We start from the raw sequence: 21,430 nt of genomic DNA, 5'->3' as shown, positions 1-21,430 counted from the left end.
ATGCAATTTATAAAACAAAAAAGGGAGAATATGAAGCCTGGTTTTCATTTAATATAATAAAAATTTAATTTTTTAATTAATTTTTTGGTACATTTTAGATATACAATATAATGACATTCATCATTGGAGATTTGTACTTTTATGTAATGTATCTTGGCTCTTATATTTTTCCCCATTCCCCTGCCCTCCCTTCAACCCCTTCATTCCTCTGAATTTACAAAGACTTTGTTTCCATTTTTTCCTTTTCTCATATTAATTCCATTCCCTTCTTTCCTCTCCCTTACCCCTCCCACTTCCCCTTCCCCTTTACACCTTTTCTTCCTGTTTCACCTTGTCTATTTTACCTATTCAACCTTATTTACACTTTTAGTTTCTCACACCAGAAAAACTATTCAGTACTTACACGTGTGTCTCTTATTTATTTCACTTAAGAATATGGCCTCATTGTGCATCCATTTAGCTATAAATGTCTCTAGTTTCTCATTCTCTATGACTGAGTAGTACTCCATTTTATAAAAAAACATACTTTTCTTATCAAGTCTCCAGTTGATGGGCATTTGGGCTGTTTCCAAGTTTTAGCTATGACAAACTGTGCTGGTATGAACATAGGTACACATACTGTGGTATGATTCTTTTAATTCTTTATTTTAAAAGTTGTTATTCAGAAGCTTTCACCACATTACAGAAAATCAACTTGCCACTCGGCCAGACAGATGGGGCAAAGCATAAGGGTTCCCTTCACTTCTGAAGATCTGATTCTTAGAGATTGTCTGAGTCACTTTCAACTCCAAAATGACAAAGATGAAAAGGCTCCTTGTCTTTCTGAATTTGCTGCCATATATATGCCAAGTAAGGGACACGGCAACTCATGTTCTACCTCACCAGCCTTAGATACAGTTACATGGGAAAGTCCAAAATCATTTCTTTCCTCTCATGACAAACTCACATACTGACACAACTTAACTGATGCCCCCATGTCCCTTAAGAGATTGTGAGAGAGATTCCAACCACTCTGTCTATTCAAGTGGTTGTCACCTGTCACCCTTCAAATGCTATTTTCCGACCAAAATAAATTTCCATTATATGTAGTTCCAATATTTTCAGTAGTACTTACTGTATTCCTTTCCAGCCCCAATCATATACAGATACTTTTAATATCTATCAATTAAACATTATCCATATTATGATACTTAGACTATGAGCCAAAGCATAGCTCTCCACCAATCTCAAGACAAAATGGATAAAATACTAAGTCATTGAACAAATTATTCCAGTGCTTAAGTTTATCAGACAAAAATCTTTTTTGGACATTCACTATGCGACAGCTACATCTACAGCAACTGTGCTCATCTAATCTCAGTCCACCGAAACTGTTCAAACTACAATAGATATTTCTAAAATATTCCCTGTGAAATGAAAAGTCAGACAAACATTGGTAAAAATAAATTCTTAGAGTAACTTGATGCCTTTAAGGCAAGACTTGGATAGCTCAAAAGCATCCACAAGCTCTTTGGTTATGCATGCAGTTTAGTTGTGACATGGGATACTAGTCTATGCAGATTGCATCTATTCCACTTAACCATTTAGAGTGGTAAGAAGTCCAACTCCTTCTGTGTATGAAAGGAGGTGCCTTTCATACCAGTCTAGATGGGGGTAGTACTAATCTCCAGGACTACCTGCAAACCCAACTTCATGAGTTACCAAGGAACACTCACAATATCACCATCATCATATTACTCACTGTCTGAACCCCCAAAATTGCATTTCTGGCCTCAAAGTTGATATTTAGATTCTTATTATTATTGGAATTATTTTCTGTTGATTTTTCTTACAGTCTTCAAGGCCCTTTGTATGTTGTCCTGGCAGATGCTCCCTCAAGAGGATATGATGCCCTTCCTGCATCAAATCCAATACCTGTGTCCACTATATTTCTCCCTTCCTCCCCATCACTCAAAACCAGGGGCAATGTGGGGCACCTGGCCGGCCGTGAATGGTTAAACTGTGAGGCTAAAGCACACAGGCTCTATGAGAAATGAAGGGATAAGCAAAAGGAAGTTTAGATTACTGAAGCAAGTTGTTTCTGGCTGTTGTCCTTCTCTTTTCCCCGAGAAAACCTGCTTAGCATTGAGACAGCTTCTAGCCCACACTGTTTTTCTTCTGCTTTGTTTTCTTTCATTTACACTAATATTCTAAATAAAAGCTGGAGAGTTCTCAGCTCCAAGGCTTCTCCTGGGAGCCTCCCTAATGCTAGGGACTCTCAGTTGAGACAGCCTCTCTGGGGCTTTCAGTGATTGAAATACATGTCCTCTCTGGTAATCATTCATCCTATAAGCCACCACAGTCACACGCTGGGACGCTACTTCCTAAAACTCAATTCCATTGTGATATACTTCACAGTTTACTCTCTCTCCATGACACTTCCAGGGATTATGCAATTACTCTAAGAAAATTATTTTCTGTTCAATCAAAGGCCCATGTTTTAAAACAGGAAAACTCAAGAAGAAATCTTTGTGCATGACAAATTGAATACTTTTCTTCAAACATATGTATTTTTATGATGTCAGTTTATTTAACCAAGCAAGATACTGAAAAATTAACCAGAGTCTAGATGCAGGTGGAAAGGTCAGCCTGGATACAGGTCCATGGCTTCACAGAAGAGAAGAAAATGCAACTGCAAAGAAAAGGATCTTGCATCTACATATTGGTGATTTGGATGCCTTGGAGAATTTGACATTTCAAACACTTCTCCCATTTCGTCACCTGTGAAAAAATAAAAGAAAAAAAAAAGCATTGAAATGTAGCTGAACTGATAACAATGACTTTTTATTGAGTAGAAATGAAAGTAAAATTTATTGATGGGGAACTGAGTGGAGAGAATGTCATAGACAAGGCACTTCTTCGTACTGCAGCTGTGTATGGAATGTGTGGCTTCCATAGGGAACCCTGTCCTAGCAAAGCAATGATCGACGAGCTAACAGTGCCAGGAGTTATGTTGGCAGGTTTCCGGGTATATATCGATATTGACAAGCCATTGATAAATTATGTAAATTTATGTCACCTAAGACTTCTAGATTCACATCTAGAGTTATCAAAGATTTTGGCACTGCATGCTTCATTAATGAAACTGCAATTCACCACGGTTGATTGTATTTCCCAGTGCAGAAATGATAGTATTTGTTCACTGATGTTGTTCACTTTCACCTCGTAAGAAAAATTATTTTCCCTAGATCTGTAGACTTCTTTTCCACACTCACAAACACACATTAATAAAAGTTACAACTTCAAGGGGGACTATTTGCCTATTACACATGATAAATATTTTAAGAAAAATGTCCAAAGAGATTAACCTATCAGGTGTTATAAATATCACATTTCTACTCACCCAAGCAGTACCTTTAATTTGGGCAGGTGTCTATGTGAGAAAATGAAGAGAGAAAAGAAAAAAGACAAAATGCATTGAATTCATTAAGAATAGTTTAAAATTGATAATAACAGTTTAAATAGCATACAATATTTGGAGTAGCAATTCTATGGGACAGATTGTACTGGTCATGCTTTTTATTCCAGATATATTTTGCAACAGCAAAATTACGACTCTACCTGAATTGAGTATGTTTTTTATGTTTTCCCGGGGAATGCCATTTTCCTCAGTCAGCTGGGCAAACCTACGCTCTTGTTCTGGGGTGATAGAGTTTCTTTTCCCTGTATTTCAAGGAAGATAAAACAGAACAAATGTGAATGAGGGTTTCACCTGCTTTCTAAAGCATTCCCACACCCATGTGGGACTTGGGAATCCCACCCTCCCTACTCCCCAGCAGAGAAATCTGAAGTGAAATGGGCTGGAGGCAGGCAGTAAACTTTTCAGTTCTTAGGACTTCCAAGGTAATGGAGTTCATTTATTCTGGGCACATCCAGGTGCCCAAATCTTATGCATTCTTGAAAAATAAAACCATGCCCGTGACATAGAGATGGTTGTGTCTAAGAGTTGTGACTCTCCACACACTGAAGTCTCTCATTGTCCTCTTAGTTCTCCATCCCTTCCCTGATATTCTGGAACCTGAATCCAATGAGGTGGGAAAACCTTCTCACTTGCTCCCCCGTTTTTCAATCCCTCATAGCTTAGCACTGAGAAACTGAAAAACAAATATACAATGTCTCCTTCATATTTCTCCAACCAAGATTCACCCTCCTCTACTTCAAATATGGGTCTAAAACAAGGGAAGACCCAGTGCTTCTCCTGCTGCCTGTGTGACCTTTTCAGTGGTCAGAATTATTATAGTTCTGAGAAAATTGTTTGAGGAGCTCAATCTGATGGAGTTTCGTTTTTTGCTTCATTATTTTGTGAAAAGATAGAAAAAATTTATAAAAATAAGAGAATAACAAATTTTTACATACTTCGTATTGTTATCTTCAAAATAGTTATTCTACTTATGTCTGACCAAAGAAAACATTCTTACAAAGGAGAAATAGTCAAATATTACCACCCACTTTTCCTCTTAATGAAGTAAAAAACACTGTTAGTATAAAAGGAACGAAATAGCACATACATTGAAAAATTTCACCCATTTTCCTGGCGGGGGCGGGGAATGAGACTCAAGATAGAATATGTAAAGGTGCAAATTCCCAGAGATGAATGTCATTATATTGTATACATAAAATGTAGTGATAAAATTAATAATATTAAAAAAGTCAGGTTTACCAAAAAACATGTTTTGGAAAGAATGGAATAGAAAATTGTGGAAACCGTGTGAACCTCTCTCCCCTTCCTATGAATCTATCATCCAGAGTTATTTCTTTACAGAGAAATGTGTTAAAGTTTTGTCAAGGGAGAATCATTGTGATGAAGCAAAGATTTAAAGTACAGAAGAACACAGTCATATCCACTGGTAACTGAGTTTAAATTTCAGTCTTGCTTCTTTAGGTGACATAGACCAATTATATCAAGGTTCTTTGTTTGTAATAGTTCTCTGCACCTGCTCTGTGAGAAATAACCATATATATATAGTGTCCACCAAAGAATACATGCACACCTCAAGAAAATAAAAGTAGTATGATGTGTTTTCAACAGATGGAGTTACCCTCATGTGGGGGACCCTAGAGGATGTCGCAGAAAACCCAGTACATTCCCGGCCCTTAGAGAAGAAATTGAAAATGCACCTGCAGCAAACTCAGTGAGCAGGGGTCACCCAAGCAGCAGTTCGCTGTGCTAATCAATGCCTGGAAGCTCACAGCCACTGCTGTGAGGAGCTCTTGTCACTGTAGAGGCCAAATGTAACTTGTATGAACCTCATGGTCCCTTGATACATTTAGCAGTAAGATATTTATACAAGATTATTTTCCTGAAAAAAAATATATATGTAATTTTGTTGTTGTTGTTTGCTAAACTCTGTTAGGAAAGCCCTTTAATAGGACTCAAGATAAGTTTCTTATCTTTGCTTTCCTAGCCGCCTTCTCAGCCTCCTTGAATGCACTGAGGTGTAGATTGCAATCTGGAGTGTGAATGCGGTTCTATGCTAGGGTGCTCATCTAAATACTGCTTGGACTTGTTTCGCTCCAAAATTTAGAAGACAGATGACAGCAGCATGTACCTGTTCCACTCTATGGAGAAAAATTGAGTCATACTAACCAGCCATGAGAAGTACACGTGTCCTCCTGCCCCTCACATCCACATTGGTGCTAGAAAATACTATGTCTTCATCACCTTTATCAATAATTTCAAAAGAGTTTTGACCCGCATCTACAAGAGAAAGACAAACATTTCCAAATTCAGTATAGTTAATTTTTTCCAGTGTCACTTGACAGGAAGTATTTGTGGCATACACTATCAATGTTTCCTTCACCAATAATCTAGTTCACGAGCCTTCCTCCAACAGGGTAGACTCAAGTATGGCAGTGACTGAGGGAGAGACACATCTGACATCTTACTTGCTTAACGTGGTAGTGAATATTTCTAACCTACAAAATTCATAAGTAACTGCAGATCACATGGTTATTCATGATGGAAAAGTTCTCAGGGGAAGATCTGTTGGTACGTGGTAGGTGAAGAACTCTAACCCCTCCTCACCTGTTCATCAATTCAGTTATTAAAGCATCAGCAGTTTGTCACTGAGTCCTCAAGCTCACCCAATATGTTACTATAATTCCATAAATATAAGTTAAAATATATTTTCCTTAGAGATAACCCATAATTAAAACTTATCACTTTCTTTTGTAGTAGATAATAAAAAGGGGCGCTAAAACTTCTCAGAAAATGCTATACTGATGGGTGGGAATGTTGTAGTTTACTTCAGTCTTGCTGCATTGTATTCATATTTATACAAATAAGAAATCTTCATAAACTGAGATCAGAAAACTACAGTGTACATTCCTTCTCATACAAAGAAGTATTCAGCGTCTGTCTATTTAACACTATAGCATTGCTTGTTGACAATTATTTTAAAGATAGGCACAGAGAATAGCATTATTGCTCTGGTTAGTTTTACCTAATGTTCAAATTATGCACAAATCAATGTGCAGCTTTTACTATTACTTTAACTCTTAGCTTTTGGAACTAGTTTAATGAAACTGTACCACTTTAATTGTTTATAAGTTGGGCACCTTTTAATATGTAAATGACTATTCAATGACAGGAAATCATGGTCATATCTACCAAGTGAGAAAAAAAAGTGATGGAAAAAAATTAAATTTAAATAATCTTTAACTAGTTCTTTATGCCTGAAAACCATAGCACATAAAAGGAATGATATCAAAAACCTGGTGAAGGTTTGAATAATTTATTATTGTGAAACATGCATTGTCATGAATCCTCAAAATTCTTGCTCTCCTTTAAAGGCATTTATCCCATACTTCATTCCAATTTCTAAAGTAGCCCTAGAAGTTCTCTTTCCCCAGTGTCTCCACAAGGTGTTGTCCAAACTTTGATAAACGACACTGCCTAGAACTTGGAGATTTGTGTGTTTGAAGTGATGGGGATAATTTTGAGGGGGATTCACACCAATGAGTCCATTAGCAGAATAAAGGTTTGAAAACTTAACCCACACCACATGTTTTTATTGCCCCTTATGTGTATGCTGAGAATACCCCCAGCTGTCATTTATACTAGCACTCTGTGCTGGTTTTATGATGGCACAGGACTTGTCCTCACTGTATGACATGGAAGGGGCTTCAAAGTTTCAGTAGCTTTTCCAAGTTGCCTTAATAATTACCACCAGAGTTTTTGCTAGAATCTAGCCATGGGGGTATGCAGGACTGAGCTCTACGCATGAATTTGCACATGCACTAAACCTCATGTCACGCAGTCATCCTGCGAAAACAGGTACTCACAATCTGCGACGTAAGGTCCATTTGTGTTTCTTTTGATTCCCAGGGCTGAGACCTCACGGCACTCCCCGAACAACCTGAAATACAAACACCGCAGTGGGAATTCCTCACCTGCCCTTCCCCTATCCCTGAGGATCCATGGGGCTTACAATACAGTTGAGGTGCTGAAAACTAAAGGACATCAGAGTTATTTATAGTCTCCACGATACTGGATCTTCATGATTCCACTGCACCTTTGCTGAATTTTGTGAATTTTGTGAAGGTGTACAGAGAGCTGGGATGATCTTTTGAGGTCTGCCAGGCTGCCTCTGCAAGGCAAGTTTCCAGCCCGCAGCCCTGGGCCTACTTTGTTCCCTTAGCTCTCGCCCTCAACCTTGGCAGCCAGAAATGTCTGCAGATCTTCCATAGTGTTGGGGTTTGGAGACACACAAGCCTGCGTCCCAAGCGGGATTGTTGCTCTGTTGTTTCCACAACAACTCATTTCTCTCTCCTCAAATTCATTTCGCTGCCTTTTCTATCAGTGTTGCTGGTGACAGCGATGCTGAGGTCCTCGCTCTGAAACCCACCTTTCAAAGTCTGCTGATTCAGTGCACAATTAATCAACAATAAGTTTCTAATAGAAACAGCCCATAATAGTAAAAGAGACTCCGAGGCACAGGGACTTGGCCAATGCAAATAGATATAGGTAGACATAGATAAAGATCTAGAAATGGACTCACAACCATGTATTTATTCACAAATCATGTTCAGTTCTGAGGATGACAACTCCATCTCGGTATCTCCAACATAGTTCTCATTTGACTTGATTTTTATTTCTTTTCATCCTAGCCACTCAGCCACATGGGAAGAGTTTTGTTCTTTTAAATTAGGGTGAAATTTACTTACTTGATATAAAACCTGGCAGAGAGCTTCCGGCATCCCTGAAAACATTGAAAGTGACGGAGAAAGGCTTTCAAGTCACCCCCATCTTCGATTTTGTCCACATTGTCGGACGCCATGAAAAGTGTCCGCCATTCACCGTTGATCTGCAAACGAAACACCCCATTGGGAAGGCTAGTGGATTTTGATGTTGCTGTCATTGTTGTTGTTCTCTCACAAACACCATGAAATCATGGAACTTTCTTCAACTCAGCCATAAAATAGAAATCTGATTCTACTCATCGAAGCTCAGTTTTGAGCTGCCACCGAGGGCAATCATATAGGATGCCATACTAAGGACTCAGATTCCCACAGAATGCATGGAATATAGGTTTCCAGAGTAGCAAATCTACGTAATAAAATACCACGGACACTTAAAACCTTCACGTTAGGTACAGTAAGTGTTATATATCGAGTCTAATCCAATGAAAAAGTGTAAAAATCTGAAAGACCAAAATATTGTGTGAGGATATACATAGAACAAAATGCTTATCAGATCTAACTCAGCAATGAAAATAAGGACAGAAGCACACACACACACACACACACACACACACACACTCATACTCATACGAGTCCCTCGCTCATGACCAGCTTATCCACATACCTGTTCTGGTAGGATGGGGAGATGTGCACAAGCAAGACCCACTGCAAGAGCGAACAGGAAGATGTACATATTCTTGGAGTTTCCTTTCCTCTTCAGAAGCTCGGTGTAGGAGAGATGCTGCGGGCATCTGAGCTGATGCTTCTTTTATAGTAGTGTTTTATTAGCATGATATGTAATGAATGATCACTGACTCTATGACCTAAGCCTCAAAGTTTTCTTATTGGCATCCAGGACTTCTGAGTCATTCTGTTAACTCCCTAATAAGATTATTTTCATCAGGGGAAACTTGGCCTGCATCATTGAGGTTTCACAAGAAAGAGCAAAATATGCAAGAAGTATTTTGAAGGCACTTGTATTATTTTCTCTTACATCTCAGCTACTGACACAGAAGACAGAACTGAAAATATCTACCCAAGAGTTCTATGTCACTACTTTAGCCTCCAAGGTGTAATGCTCAAAGTTACTTTCTAAAACTAGTGTTGGTATCCTTTGGTTAGGTCGGATTAAACTAGACCATAAACACTTAGAATTGGCCATGTCTTTCGGAAGAGTTTCTCTTTGTATTGAGGAAAACATTTGAAGGTAGATCGGATGGCACAGTCTTGTAATTCCAGCACTCTGGGAGGCTGAGGGAGGAGGAATGCAGCTTCAAGGGAGGCTGAGGCAGGAGGAGCACAGATTCAAGACTAGCCTGGGCAATTTACTGACCTAATGAGACCCACACTCACAAAATAAAAATAATAAAAGGTGCTGGTGGGCTGGGGTTTTAGCTCAGTGGTTTCGCCGCCTGTCTCGCAAGCCCAAGGACCCGAGTTTGATTCCTGGTACCAAAGAAAAAAGGAGCTGGTATTGGCCTCATTGTTAAAATCCTGAGCTAATTTCCCAGCACTTGTAAAATAAATGAAATGTTCGATGAATTACAATAATAAAAAAAGAAAAAATATTCAAAAGCACCAATGTTTCTTCTCGTACCTGGTTATGAACCTCTCTCTCCAGGCATTGAGATACAATCTTTGTCATGCTTTTCACTTCATGTTTGCACAAGCACTGTCAGGCTAGATTAGAAAACCATGACAACCATTCTCACAGGAAGTCAGGCGATGTGCTCTTTGGCCTACACCAGCTAAACATGAAGATCAACTTAATGGTAAAAAATAAATAAATATGACAAACAGGGGAGAGAATACTAATCCTGTTAATCAAAGCAAAGGAACTTTATTTTCCCTCTACAGAGGAGATAAACTCTGTCATAAAACTCCATATCTGAACTGAATGATAAATTTTAAAGAACTTAATGGGGATATAAATGACACAGGGTGATTGTGGCCATTCTGCAAGTGAAAAGTTGATGCTTCTCCAATGATGTAGGAAGTGTGATCAAACAACTCAGTGAGTGTTTCAATCAAACGTATCTATATGTCTATATAGATATATAGATATATCTTCATACTTTTTGAAACATTTCAGGAAGGGATCTTTCCAAAGTGTATTTACAAGGTAAGATTAGAAAAATGTAGTGACTGCTGCTCCCAAGTGCCATCCAATGGAAAGGCTCCTAAAAGCACGACACCGTGTCCTCAACCACCTTATTCACTGCACTTGGCACTGTGGAAGTTCTGGCTCTTCTGAAAAGTCAAAATGACCGTGAATGGTCAAGGTTTTGAATTGTCTCAGACTTCAAGGCAGCCACAATAGTGTACATTTAGAAAAACGATCATCAGTACACAGTTGCATGAACATTAATTTTTTCAAGCAAAGCTATTCTGTAGCAAATAAGAATAAAGCATGCCAATGGTACTGTGTAAGGATATCACAGTACTCAGTGGATCAACCAGTCAGAAAATTACAGATACAGAAATCAGTAATCACAATTGGTAAATAAAATCAATAGAATTAGTGAGAATGCCAGCAGTTCCATAGTTTCATAAAACACAAAAGTGAATTTCTTCCAAGAAATAAATAGTTCTGGAAACATTAGCCAGGACAATTAGACAAGAGAAAGAAATAAAAAGGATAAAGATAGTGACAGGTCTCCCCCTGGCTCAGCAGCTATTATGTATCGTAGCTGCCCTCTTCCTATGGTGCCTTGCCCCCTCCCCTGTGTGACGTCACGCCAAGATGGCTGCTCCCACCAAAGAAAAAACCTTTCTTCCCAGCATGCCCCTGGTCCCACCTAGAGAGTAACCCAATACTGGCTCAACTACCACCTAGTGACGTCACCAGCTCCTCCATTCCCTAGCCACTACCTCACTCAACCCCACCTCAGCTCTTACAAAGCCCACCCCAGTCTCTATAAAAGACTCTCCCTGCTCCGGCCATATTGCCTTTGTCTCTCCTTTGTTCAGAGACAGCCGGGCAGATCTATTCCCCTAATAAAGGCTTGTTGTGGCCTGGTCTGGTCTTGCTCTTGGTCTTCGGCCTTTTACCAGGCAGATAGGAGAGGAAAAAGTTAATCTATTATTATTTCCAGCTAACATGACACTCTACATGGAAGACCTCAGGAACTCAAGCAATATTTAATAAACAAATAAATCGATATTTAATAAACAAGTTCAAAGCATAACAGGAAACAAAAACAGTATTTAAAAATCAACAGCCTTCATGTACACAAATATGAAACTCAATGAGAGAGAAATTAGGAAAATGATACCTTTCACAATAGCATAACAAGTGAAATAAGTGGGAATCAATCTAACAAAGGAAACAAATGACCTTTGCATTGAAAACTATGGAACTCTGAAAAAAGAGATCAAAGAGTAAATCAGAAAATGGAAAGATATCCCTTGTTCTTGGGTAGGCAGAACCAAAACAGTGAAAATGGTTGTTCTTCCAACATTATTATACAGATTTAATGCAATCCCAATCAAAATAGTAATAGCATACCTCACAGGAGTAGAGAAAACAATCCTAATTATTTGTAACCAGATGAGTCTTAAAATAGCAAAAACAAAGGAATGAACAACAAAGGGAAGAAAGAAGGCATCACAATCCCTCATCTGAAATTATACTACAAAGCTACTGAGATTAAAATAGCATGGTGATGCCAAAAAACAAACAAAAAAAGACCTGAAGACCAGTGGAACAGATTAGAAGATGCAGAAACAGCTCCAAATTCACTCAGCCACCTTCTCTTCCATAAAGGGACCAAACACTTTTTCTAGAAGAAACTCAGCCTCTTTATCAATGGTGCTGGCAAAACTGGCTCTCCACATGCCCAGGATTAAACTTAGATGCATAATCTCTCACCACACACTAAACTAAAATCAAAATGGATCAAAGGTCTAAATATTAAAACAGAAGCACTACATCTGCTGGAATATAGAATAGGTAAAATTCCTGAAGACATTGGTGAAGACATCAAACTCTATGAAAGAAACCCCAATCACACAGGAAATATTAAAAGAACCAACATTTGGAGTTTCATCATATTACAAAACTTTTGCAAGACAAAAGAAACCACCAACAGAGTAAAAACATATTTGATCTTTTTTTCTACAGGTTCCATAATTTCAGGCTGAAGTTTTGGACACATTTGAGCTTGTTTCATTATTGGACGAGAGATGGAGATCTAGTTTAAATCTTCTACATACAGTAATCCAGTTTTCACAGCACCATCTATTGAAGAAAAATGATTTCTCTTATGTTCATTTTTATCACATTTGTCAAGATTCAAAAGCTGTATCTGTTACAGATTGTTTTGGTGTATCCTATTCACTAATATGGGTCTAGTCATCAGGTTTTATGCTTGTACTAGTTGTATCTTTTTAAATTCGGTTTTGTCATATATTTTCAAACCAGGATAACTCCAGCACTGTTCTTCATGTTCAGAATAGCTTGGCCACTCTGGATCTTTTGTGTTTCATAAGAATTTCAGTTTTCTCTTTTTTCTGCTTCTTCACAGAATCTTGTTGTTTGGCCTTTTGATGGGGATTTCATTGACTGTGTAGACCACTATCACGAACCAGGCCTAGTGAACGACAATTTTGTGTCATTCTGTGAACACATAACTTCTTTTCAACTTCTTGTGTTCAATTTCCTCAAAGTCCCATAATTTTTATTGTAGACAACCTTCGCCTCTCTGCTCAAGTTCATTATTAGATATCTCATTTATATGTAAGCTACTGTGAATTGAATTATTCTCCTGATCTTTCTCCACTGCTTTTAACTGGTAAGCCAATCAGTAATTAATCATTTGTATAGTGATAGTCTTTCCCACTGCTTCACTGAGTTAGTCTATCAGATATTAGTAATTTTTTTGGTGGGTTATTTAGGCCTTTCTAAATATCGTGTGCTCTACCAGAAGACTTTGACTTCTTGCTTTTCCTTTTGTTACTTTTTCCTTTTCTTTCCTAAGGGCTTCTGTTAAAATTTCAAGTATTAGATTGAATAGGAAAGGAATGTTCTTCCTCATTTCTGAGTTTAGCAGAACTCCTTTTAGTTTTTCCCCATTCGGTGTGATCCTGGCTGAGGGTGTATCATAAGTACTTTTTCCTAGGTTGAGCTAAGATCCTTCCATACCTTGTTTCTTCAGGGATTTCATCAAAAAGCAATGATGCCCCCTTTTAAAGGGATTTTTGCTTTTAGCAAACTTATCATGTAGTTTGTCTTTTTGACTGTATTTATGCAGTGCATAAAGATTTCTGATTTGGATATGTTGTATCATTCTTGCAACCTGGATTGACCCTAACATCACCATGGCCATGACACATTTAATACATTGGTGACTTTTGTTTATACCAATTTTATGGAAGATTTTTGTATCTATATTCATCTAGGTTATATAGTCTCTTTATTGCTGAGTATCTTGAGTGATATAGACATCATAAAAATGAAAGAGATACTTCCAATTCTATTACTCTGAGTATTTTAAGGTGTTTTGGGGTGAGTTGATCTTTAAAGTTCTGGTAAAGTTGAGCAATGAACTTTGGTCTGGGATTTTTAACGTACAGAGATTTTAAATTCAACTTGAATTTCCCTCTTTATTATTCACCCATTTTAGTCTGTCTATGATGTTCTTTCACCACAGGCCTTAAAAACATTGCATTCAGCTTACCAGGAGCTGAACCTATTAAAAACATGAGCCCATGATGCACTCTTTCTCCTTTACATGTATTTTCTCAGGTACTCTGTTATGATTAGCTAACAGAAGCAAGATGGAGGTTTCTAGAAAAATTAAGGATGTCTTGTATCTCGTCCATGAAAAACATACTTTACACATACCCAAGGAAATGATAATCGGCATGTCAAAACACTGGCCCACTTCCACGCTCAATTTAGCATTATTCAAAATAGCCGAGAAAGACCAACCACCTACTCTCCATCTAGGTGTGTTGATAGAGAGGAAGGACGTTTCTTATAAGCAATCTGTAATCTGCTCATATTTTATTCATTCAGCCACTCTGTTTAAATTGTAGAATTTAACCCAGTTTCCTTCATAGCACTGACGGATGAATTAGTGTTTCCAATATCTCTTATATAACATGTTTTCTAGTTTAAAGTTGTTTCTTTTACCTTTCTTCATAGTCTTCTTTCATTATTCTAACCATATCCTTTTATTTTATGAAAAAGTTTAAAAAATGTCATACTAAAATATTGAGAGTAACAATAGAATACTATGTATCATTATCATCAAAGTAGTTACTCAGAGTACTAGACATAGATAACAAAGATTTTACAACAAATAAATTCAAAGAAAACAGACAAGAGCACTGAACTTTCAGGTAAGAAGCAAACAAATTAGCATATATATTAAAACATGTTTGAAACAATAGAAATTATGTGGAGTAATTGTTTTAACTCCTATTTCCTGTTTATCTACTTTTTTTGCACTACATTTGCATGTGTCTTGAGTTTCTGTATGAGAAATTACATGACATATAAACTTCTGTGTGATTTATTTTTCCTAAAAGTATATTCTAATATTGCATCCATTGACCCACAAATCCCTCAAGTTTCAGTTTGGGTATGGTAGAGTAGTACTCAATTGTGTATGAATACCTAATTTTCCTTACCCATGCATCTGATTATGGATACATATACTGTTTGCAAGATCTAGCTAGTATAAACTGTGTTACTATAAACATTGATATGCATCTATCCTTGCGATATGATGATTTTAAGTCTTGGGAGAAGATACCTTCAAAAAGAGGATACATGGGTGTGGGAAATGGTAGAATTCAGCTATCTAGTTGTAAGAATAGATCACAAGAAGTTTGTTAATTAAGAGAATTAAGCCTTTTCTGGGAAATTCCACAAGTCTGTTTGTTAAAAGAACGCCAGAAAACTTTGAGACCTTGTAAAAGTCTCACAGGAGAAAAACTGGTTTTCCTAGTTTTCTTATTTACCATTTTCTGGGATCAAAGGACTGCGACCCAATGACTCTATGGGTGGTAAGAGAGATACGATTCACTACACACATCTGTGATGTTTATGGTGGGTTGGTGGGCTTGATTTTTGGCTAAAGTCCTCCTGCTCTCTTGATACTATCTGATAAGAAGAGGGCTGTGGTGTGCTCTTTGATGTATGGGATTGGTGAATGGAAACAGGGGACTTGTGAATTTGCCTGTAGCTTTTATGAGTCACTTAAAGTCACTGGTTAAGTCCAGAGGTTAAAATCAGAAAGACAATAGCCAGAATAACTAAGTTGCTTTCCTACATGTATAAAAGCCTTGGTTCTTCCCTTTGTGATTGTCAAATAGTGCCAGAGGAATTAAACTGCTGATCTTCCCCCAGGCTGCCTCCTTTTCTTTCTTTAAAAGTCAGTACTTTCTGGGGTCTCCGGTTTCCCTCTAGAGAAACCAAGGACACATGGATAAAATGGAATTTCTGTTTTTAGGGTCCTGATGAATCTCCTCACTGATTTCCATAGTGATTTACTAGTTCACATTCCCACCATCAGTGTAGAAGACCTCCCTTTTCTCTACAACCTCAACATCATTTGTTATTATTAGATTTTTTTTGATGATAGCCATTCATTCTGGGATAAGATTATATCAATACAGTTTTAATTTGCACATCTCTAATGGCCAGTAATGTTAAATATTATTTCATATATTCATTGGCCATTGGCCATTTGTATTTCTCCTTCTGATAAGTGTCTGCTCATTTCAATACCTTTTGATTACTTATATTCTTTTTCTTGCCATATTTGGCCATATTTTATTATTGTAGACAAGTTGGATGTTTTAGTTGATATACTTTAACAGATCTAGAATCTGATTTACTGGAATTGTTCTTGTGTTATGTATATTGTCACGATTTACTTGTATGTTTGGTGGCAGTAGCTTGAAACTATTCCAACGTTTTCTAATATCACTGCAGAAAGCTTTGTCTCCTCACATCAGTTTGTCACTTTTGCACTGGGTTTCCAAAACCTCTCCCATGTCTTTTTTCCACAAATTCAGAAGTCCTGCCCTATCTCTCACTGCAACCTGAAACTCTGAGTCCTTCATGATGTATTTCACATTTTCCACTCTACTCAGGGCACTCTACAATCGTTCTTAAAAAATATCATCTCCCGTACTATCACAGACCCAGTTTCTTTTAATAGCTGGACACTATGTATTCAGTAATTTTCTTCAACGACATGCAGGTTTGCACATTGTATCAATTTATTTAATCAATTAGAATTCAGAAATCTCATGTAGGATGCAGATGCACAAGAAGGGAAAAGTCATGGGTCCTGGCTTCGTGGGAAAGAAGGAAATATAATTGAAAAGAGAAGACCACTGGATCATCATACTCATGATTCAGATAACTCTGAGAGAATGACAACGCAAACCCTCCTGCCTCATCTTCACCTGTGAGGAAGCAAAAGAAAGAAAATTATCAAACTGTAGCTGTGGTTCATCATGTTCATCAGGACAGAAATGAAAAGTGCAATCTCTGCATGGGTAATAAAGAAGAGAGAACATCAAACACAGGTCACTTCGTGGGTCTCTGTATTTGCATTGCATGTGTGGCTTCTACAGGGAGCCGTTTGTTAGGAGAGTCCTAGTTTTCCATGACCCTGTGCCAGCATTACTGCAAGAGCTTACAAGCTCTATATTGATCTCAACAAGTCAGTGACATTTACAGATAAGCTCCTGCTGTAAAGGTCCTCTATACTCTTATCTCGAATTACCAAAAACTTTGGGACTTTAGGATTCTTGATTCACCCTGCAATTCACCAGGCTTCATCTGGATTCATTGAGCTAAAATAACTGAAATTCACAAAATTCACTCACTTTGTCCCCACAATGGAAAAGTCCTGTTTTTCTTACTGGATTTTTGTTGTTTTTGCTATGTTTACACACGTGCAGTAAGTACAGTCATGGTATAAATAAAGATGGACTACTCACCTATTTCACATGCCAGATATTCTACAGAAAAAGTCCACAGAAATGAAACTATCAGGATTTATCAACATCATGTTTCTACTCACCCAAATATCGTTAATTTGGGCAGGTATCTGTGAAGGAAAATGAAGAGGGAAAACAAAAGAGAAAACCAAGTTTGCGGAGGTATTCAACGCAACTGAGGATTTATGTCAACGATTTAAATAAAGTCCCATTGCTGGAATTAACTCCACAGCAATGATTGCACGGATTACGTTCTCACCCCAGATTCATTTTGGGACCCTGGAAAGCAGTGGGGTGACTGTACTTGAGGGGCTGAGATACCTTGTGTTTTCTGCTGGAATATCCTTTTCTCCAGCCACTTCGACTAATTTCTGCTTTTTTTCCGGTGTCAGAAAATCTCTTCCTTCTGCATTTCCTGGAAGATAAAGCAGAGCCCATGCGCTTGAGGATGCCACCTGGTTTCTAAAGCACCCCTGACCCAGGCTGTGCTGGGGTGAACTGGGGAATCCCACCACCCACACCCTCCGCTTCTCCAGCGGAGAAATCTGAAGTGACACTGAGTGGAGTCCAGAGGCTGAATGTCGCATCACTTTCCAGTTTTTAAGACTACTGCAGACACAAAAGTTCATTCGTGCTGTGAACCTCAGGACCCCCAAAACTTGTGCAGTTTCCAAACACGTCCAGGGCATGGAGAAGGCTATATGGGACCCCCGTGAGTCTGTGCAAAACGTGGGCTGCCTATTGCACTGTGCCTAAATTCTCTCTCCAATCCCTGGCGTTCTGGATCCTGAATCAAATGAGATGGGAGAATGACCCCAAGTTCTGAAAGAGCAACAGTCACTGTCATTTTATCACCGAGAAGCAGAAAAGCAAATATACCAAATCTCCTTCACTCTTATCAATCATTTATCCGTCTGAAATATTGATCTAGTTCCAGGGCAGGACAAATGCTTGTACCCATCCCATGGAGAATTCTCAGTAATCATAATCATTCAAATTCAGAGAACATTTTGTCTGAGAAGCTGAACCTGATGTGCTGTTTCTTTATAGAAAAGTAATTTTCTCCTGGGTTGAATAATTACGACAATGTAAAGTTTTAAAGTAGAAAGGAACACAGTGATGGCTACAGCACACAATTGAGTCTGCTGAGTTAAATTTTAGATCTTGCCCCTTTAGGTGGCATAGCCCAATTATACCAGTGTATTTTAGACAGCACTTCGATAGGTCCCCAGAGGGAATGCATATTTTCAATTTCACTGACATCTTCCTGTGAGGTTTGACTTCATCAAAGTGTAAATTGAAATCTCCTGTGTGAACACATTCCTATCCTGAGAGCTTATCTAAATAATGCACAACATGCTTGCCTCTGCCTGGAGAACACACATGGCCCCTCTTTGTGGTTGTTCTGCCGTGCATGGGAAATGCTTCCATACTTACCTCTAGTGACAAGCATACATGTTTCCCTTTCTGCAGTGTCCACGTTGATGTTATAAAATGCTATGATGTCACCTTTGTCCTGACAACTTGGAAATAGTTTTTCCCCAAGTCTAAAATTGAGAAAAGAATTATGTCACAACTCAGTAGTCAATGCTTTCCTATTTTATTCAACATGTCTCATTTGTAACATACTAGTATTGATTCTTTCTTCAACTATAACCTATGTCACAAACATTCCTGTAACATATTACAATCAGTTGTGAGAGCTACCGAAGAACACATTTTGCATACTATCCTCTTGACACTGTGAACCTTTCCAGCCCTCAAGACTCATGACTATTAGTATACCACATGGTGTTCATGATGCCTGAATTCTTGGTGTAAGATCTATAGATAGGTGACAGGTGGAAACTCTTACTCTTCCCAATCAGCACATTGATGCCAATTCTTAAAATGTCAGGAATTGTATCACTCAGTTAGGTGGCACAACAAATATTTTATACAACTCCATGGATATACATTAACATACACCATATTACTGTTAACATACACTCTAAACTTACCACATTATGATGTAGTATATGATGAGTAATGATGACTAGTACAAAATATTGGACATGAAAGTGATAAAATTAGAGTTCCAGTTCATCCTGATGCAGTCATTGTATTTATATAAATAAAAAGTTTTTCATGCTAAATTTAGAAATGTGCAGTGTACATTTTGTTCCAGACAATGAAACTTTTCAGCGCTTTTCCACTTCATAATCTGGGCTTGGGTTTTGAAAATCACTTGAAATCACATGCATAGAAGATCCCATTATTTCTCTAGTTGGGTGTCATGGTAAGTTGAAGTTATGTGCAAGTCAAATTGCATACTTTCACTGTTGTTTTAACTTTAAACTTGAGATTTAATGTAATCAGGCTATACCTCTGAAGTGGCTTCTCTATTAAGCACCTTTTCAAATTGAAAGAAATTCTAAATGAAACAGTGGTCTTATCAGTCAAGTAGGAAAACAATTCGAATGAAATTTGATTATTTAGATCAAATTTAACTATTTCCTTAAGCTCCCAAATTAGATTCTCTGCATGGAGTGTTCAAAACTAGTGTGAAAGTTTTGTCTAAGTATTGTGAAGAATGCAGCACAGTAAAAGGCACATTGTCTCAACCCCCCCCCTCCAATCCTCCCCTTTCATGGAACATGCTTGTTATGCCATTCTTTCCACTTTCTGAAGCAGTTCTGCAAGTTCTTTCTCTGAAGTGACTTCAGCATTGTGGGCATGCTGCATGTGGCTTCCTGAACGATGTTTATAAATGTGTTTGAAGTGAGGGGGATGATTTTGAGGGTGGTTCCTGGTTTTAAAATTTAAACTCACACCATGATTCTTGAAAACAATTCACCTGCATTCTGTGACTCATCCTCAGCTGTCATTTATACTAATGTCCCATGTGTACATCTAAGATGGATAACATTGCAAATAGCTAGGAGCTTCAGTAGATTTTCCAAGGTTGCTTTAGTAATTAGTAGGAGAAACTCTTCTAGAACTGAGACATCTAGATATGTGGTTGGAGCTACATGTGTGAACTGGCAGCCCACCATGAGTGGAGTCCTACACTCACCCTACAAGACCAGGTATTCACAGTGTCCAAGGAAAATGCCATCTTCTTCTCTTTTTGTTCCCAGAACCACAGACTCTTTGCATACCCCATTGAACTTGAAATACAAATACAAAATATTCTTTACTCCTCATCCACCCCCTCTCTCCCCTTGAGGATCTCCAAGACTTATCATCCATGAGAGCTGCTGAAATTCATGGCCATGTTTCAGGTGTCCATTCTATTGGAGCTCCATGCTGCTACTAGGGAGGTGCTCAGTTCCTGATTGTGGCGAGATGATTCATTCAAGCCTTATTCACAGGGCAACTCTTCAAATTCTTTTCGGTCTTGTGACAGTTTTCAAGAGGCAGATTCAAATAGGTAGATATTGTAATGCTGGGAGAGACCTTTATAGGCATGGGACTTGACCAATGGACATAGAAATAAGCATAGACATATCTACATCTACACACAAGGTGCAGGTCTGAGGTTTCCAACTCCACGGTGATGTTGCAAATGCGAAGCTCACTTCTGTCCTCCTCCCTGTTCATTTTCGTGCGAGACACAGATCACACGTCAACAGTTGACAACAGTTGTTGGGGGATTTGGTTTTCTTCATGGGACTGAATTTGGCTTACTTGACAAAAAATCTGATGGAGATCTTGGCACATCCTTCAATACAGTGCACGTGATGCCAATAGGCTCTGAGGTCCCCGTTCTCTTCCATCTTTTCTGAATTATTAGCTGCTAGTGCAATGATGTGCCACTCGCCACTCATCTACCATGGCGATTTCCCATCAGGAAGGTTAGTGAATTTATTTCTTCACATCTCACTGACATCACCACAATCATTTCCACTACTTCAGCTCAGCTGAGAAACATACATGGGATCGTGTTGATCCATGCTTGCTTTAGGGTTCGGGTTAGGGTCAGAGACCAATCTGATGGAAAGGAGAATATAAAGATTTGGAAGAATTAAATAGTTATATAAGAATACAAACATACATGGAAAATAAGTTTATAAATTTGACTTAACTATGGAAAAAAAGAGAGAACACACACACACACACACACACACACACACACACACACAGGACACCTCACTCAAGGCAATTTGTCCGAGCTACCTGTGAAGGCTCAACTTGTTCAGCGCAAGCGAGCCTGAATGCAAGAGCAAGCAGCAGAATCTGCATCATGTGGGATTCGCCTTTCTTC

At 38.3% G+C, this 21,430-nt stretch overlaps 2 protein-coding genes across 2 annotated transcripts; both read right to left on the bottom strand.

Moving 5' to 3' along the window:
- Positions 1-2,547: 2,547 nt before the first annotated feature.
- On the bottom strand, positions 2,548-9,017 carry LOC101714724 (lipocalin Cav p 3.0101-like). The gene is made up of 7 exons (XM_004867339.3): positions 8,846-9,017; positions 8,206-8,345; positions 7,324-7,397; positions 5,627-5,737; positions 3,601-3,702; positions 3,383-3,412; positions 2,548-2,760 (listed from the first exon to the last, which is right to left on the bottom strand). The coding sequence occupies exons 1-6, from the start codon at positions 8,912-8,914 to the stop codon at positions 3,396-3,398; spliced, it is 513 nt and encodes a 170-aa protein (XP_004867396.1). The 5' UTR covers positions 8,915-9,017; the 3' UTR covers positions 2,548-2,760; positions 3,383-3,395.
- An 8,864-nt stretch (positions 9,018-17,881) lies between these two features.
- On the bottom strand, positions 17,882-20,993 carry LOC147828453 (lipocalin Cav p 3.0101-like). The gene is made up of 3 exons (XM_087209893.1): positions 20,854-20,993; positions 18,622-18,731; positions 17,882-18,006 (listed from the first exon to the last, which is right to left on the bottom strand). The coding sequence occupies exons 1-3, from the start codon at positions 20,991-20,993 to the stop codon at positions 17,882-17,884; spliced, it is 375 nt and encodes a 124-aa protein (XP_087066019.1).
- Positions 20,994-21,430: the final 437 nt, after the last annotated feature.

The sequence above is a fragment of the Heterocephalus glaber genome, unplaced genomic scaffold, assembly GCF_053883595.1.
Source record: "Heterocephalus glaber isolate CG9 unplaced genomic scaffold, H.glaber_assembly_v1.0 deba00001072, whole genome shotgun sequence".
NCBI lineage: Eukaryota > Metazoa > Chordata > Mammalia > Rodentia > Bathyergidae > Heterocephalus > Heterocephalus glaber.
Note: the sequence above shows the minus strand (reverse complement) of the source record. Positions and strands in the feature narration are given on the sequence as shown.

What these genes read in the sequence shown, in the direction of transcription:
- LOC147828453 (XM_087209893.1), bottom strand. Translation starts at nt 20,993, where the DNA reads ATGAGTGGCGAGTGGCACATCATTGCACTAGCAGCTAATAATTCAGAA. An exon ending in TCCATCAGATTTTTTGTCAA is followed by an intron (nt 18,732 to 20,853) that starts GTAAGCCAAATT and finishes TCTCAATTTTAG; the next exon opens with ACTTGGGGAAAAACTATTTC. An exon ending in ATGTATGCTTGTCACTAGAG is followed by an intron (nt 18,007 to 18,621) that starts GTAAGTATGGAA and finishes TTGCTCTTTCAG; the next exon opens with AACTTGGGGTCATTCTCCCA.
- LOC101714724 (XM_004867339.3), bottom strand. Translation starts at nt 8,914, where the DNA reads ATGTACATCTTCCTGTTCGCTCTTGCAGTGGGTCTTGCTTGTGCACAT. An exon ending in TCTGCCAGGTTTTATATCAA is followed by an intron (nt 7,398 to 8,205) that starts GTAAGTAAATTT and finishes TTTGTATTTCAG; the next exon opens with GTTGTTCGGGGAGTGCCGTG. An exon ending in ACGTGTACTTCTCATGGCTG is followed by an intron (nt 3,703 to 5,626) that starts GTTAGTATGACT and finishes CTTGAAATACAG; the next exon opens with GGAAAAGAAACTCTATCACC.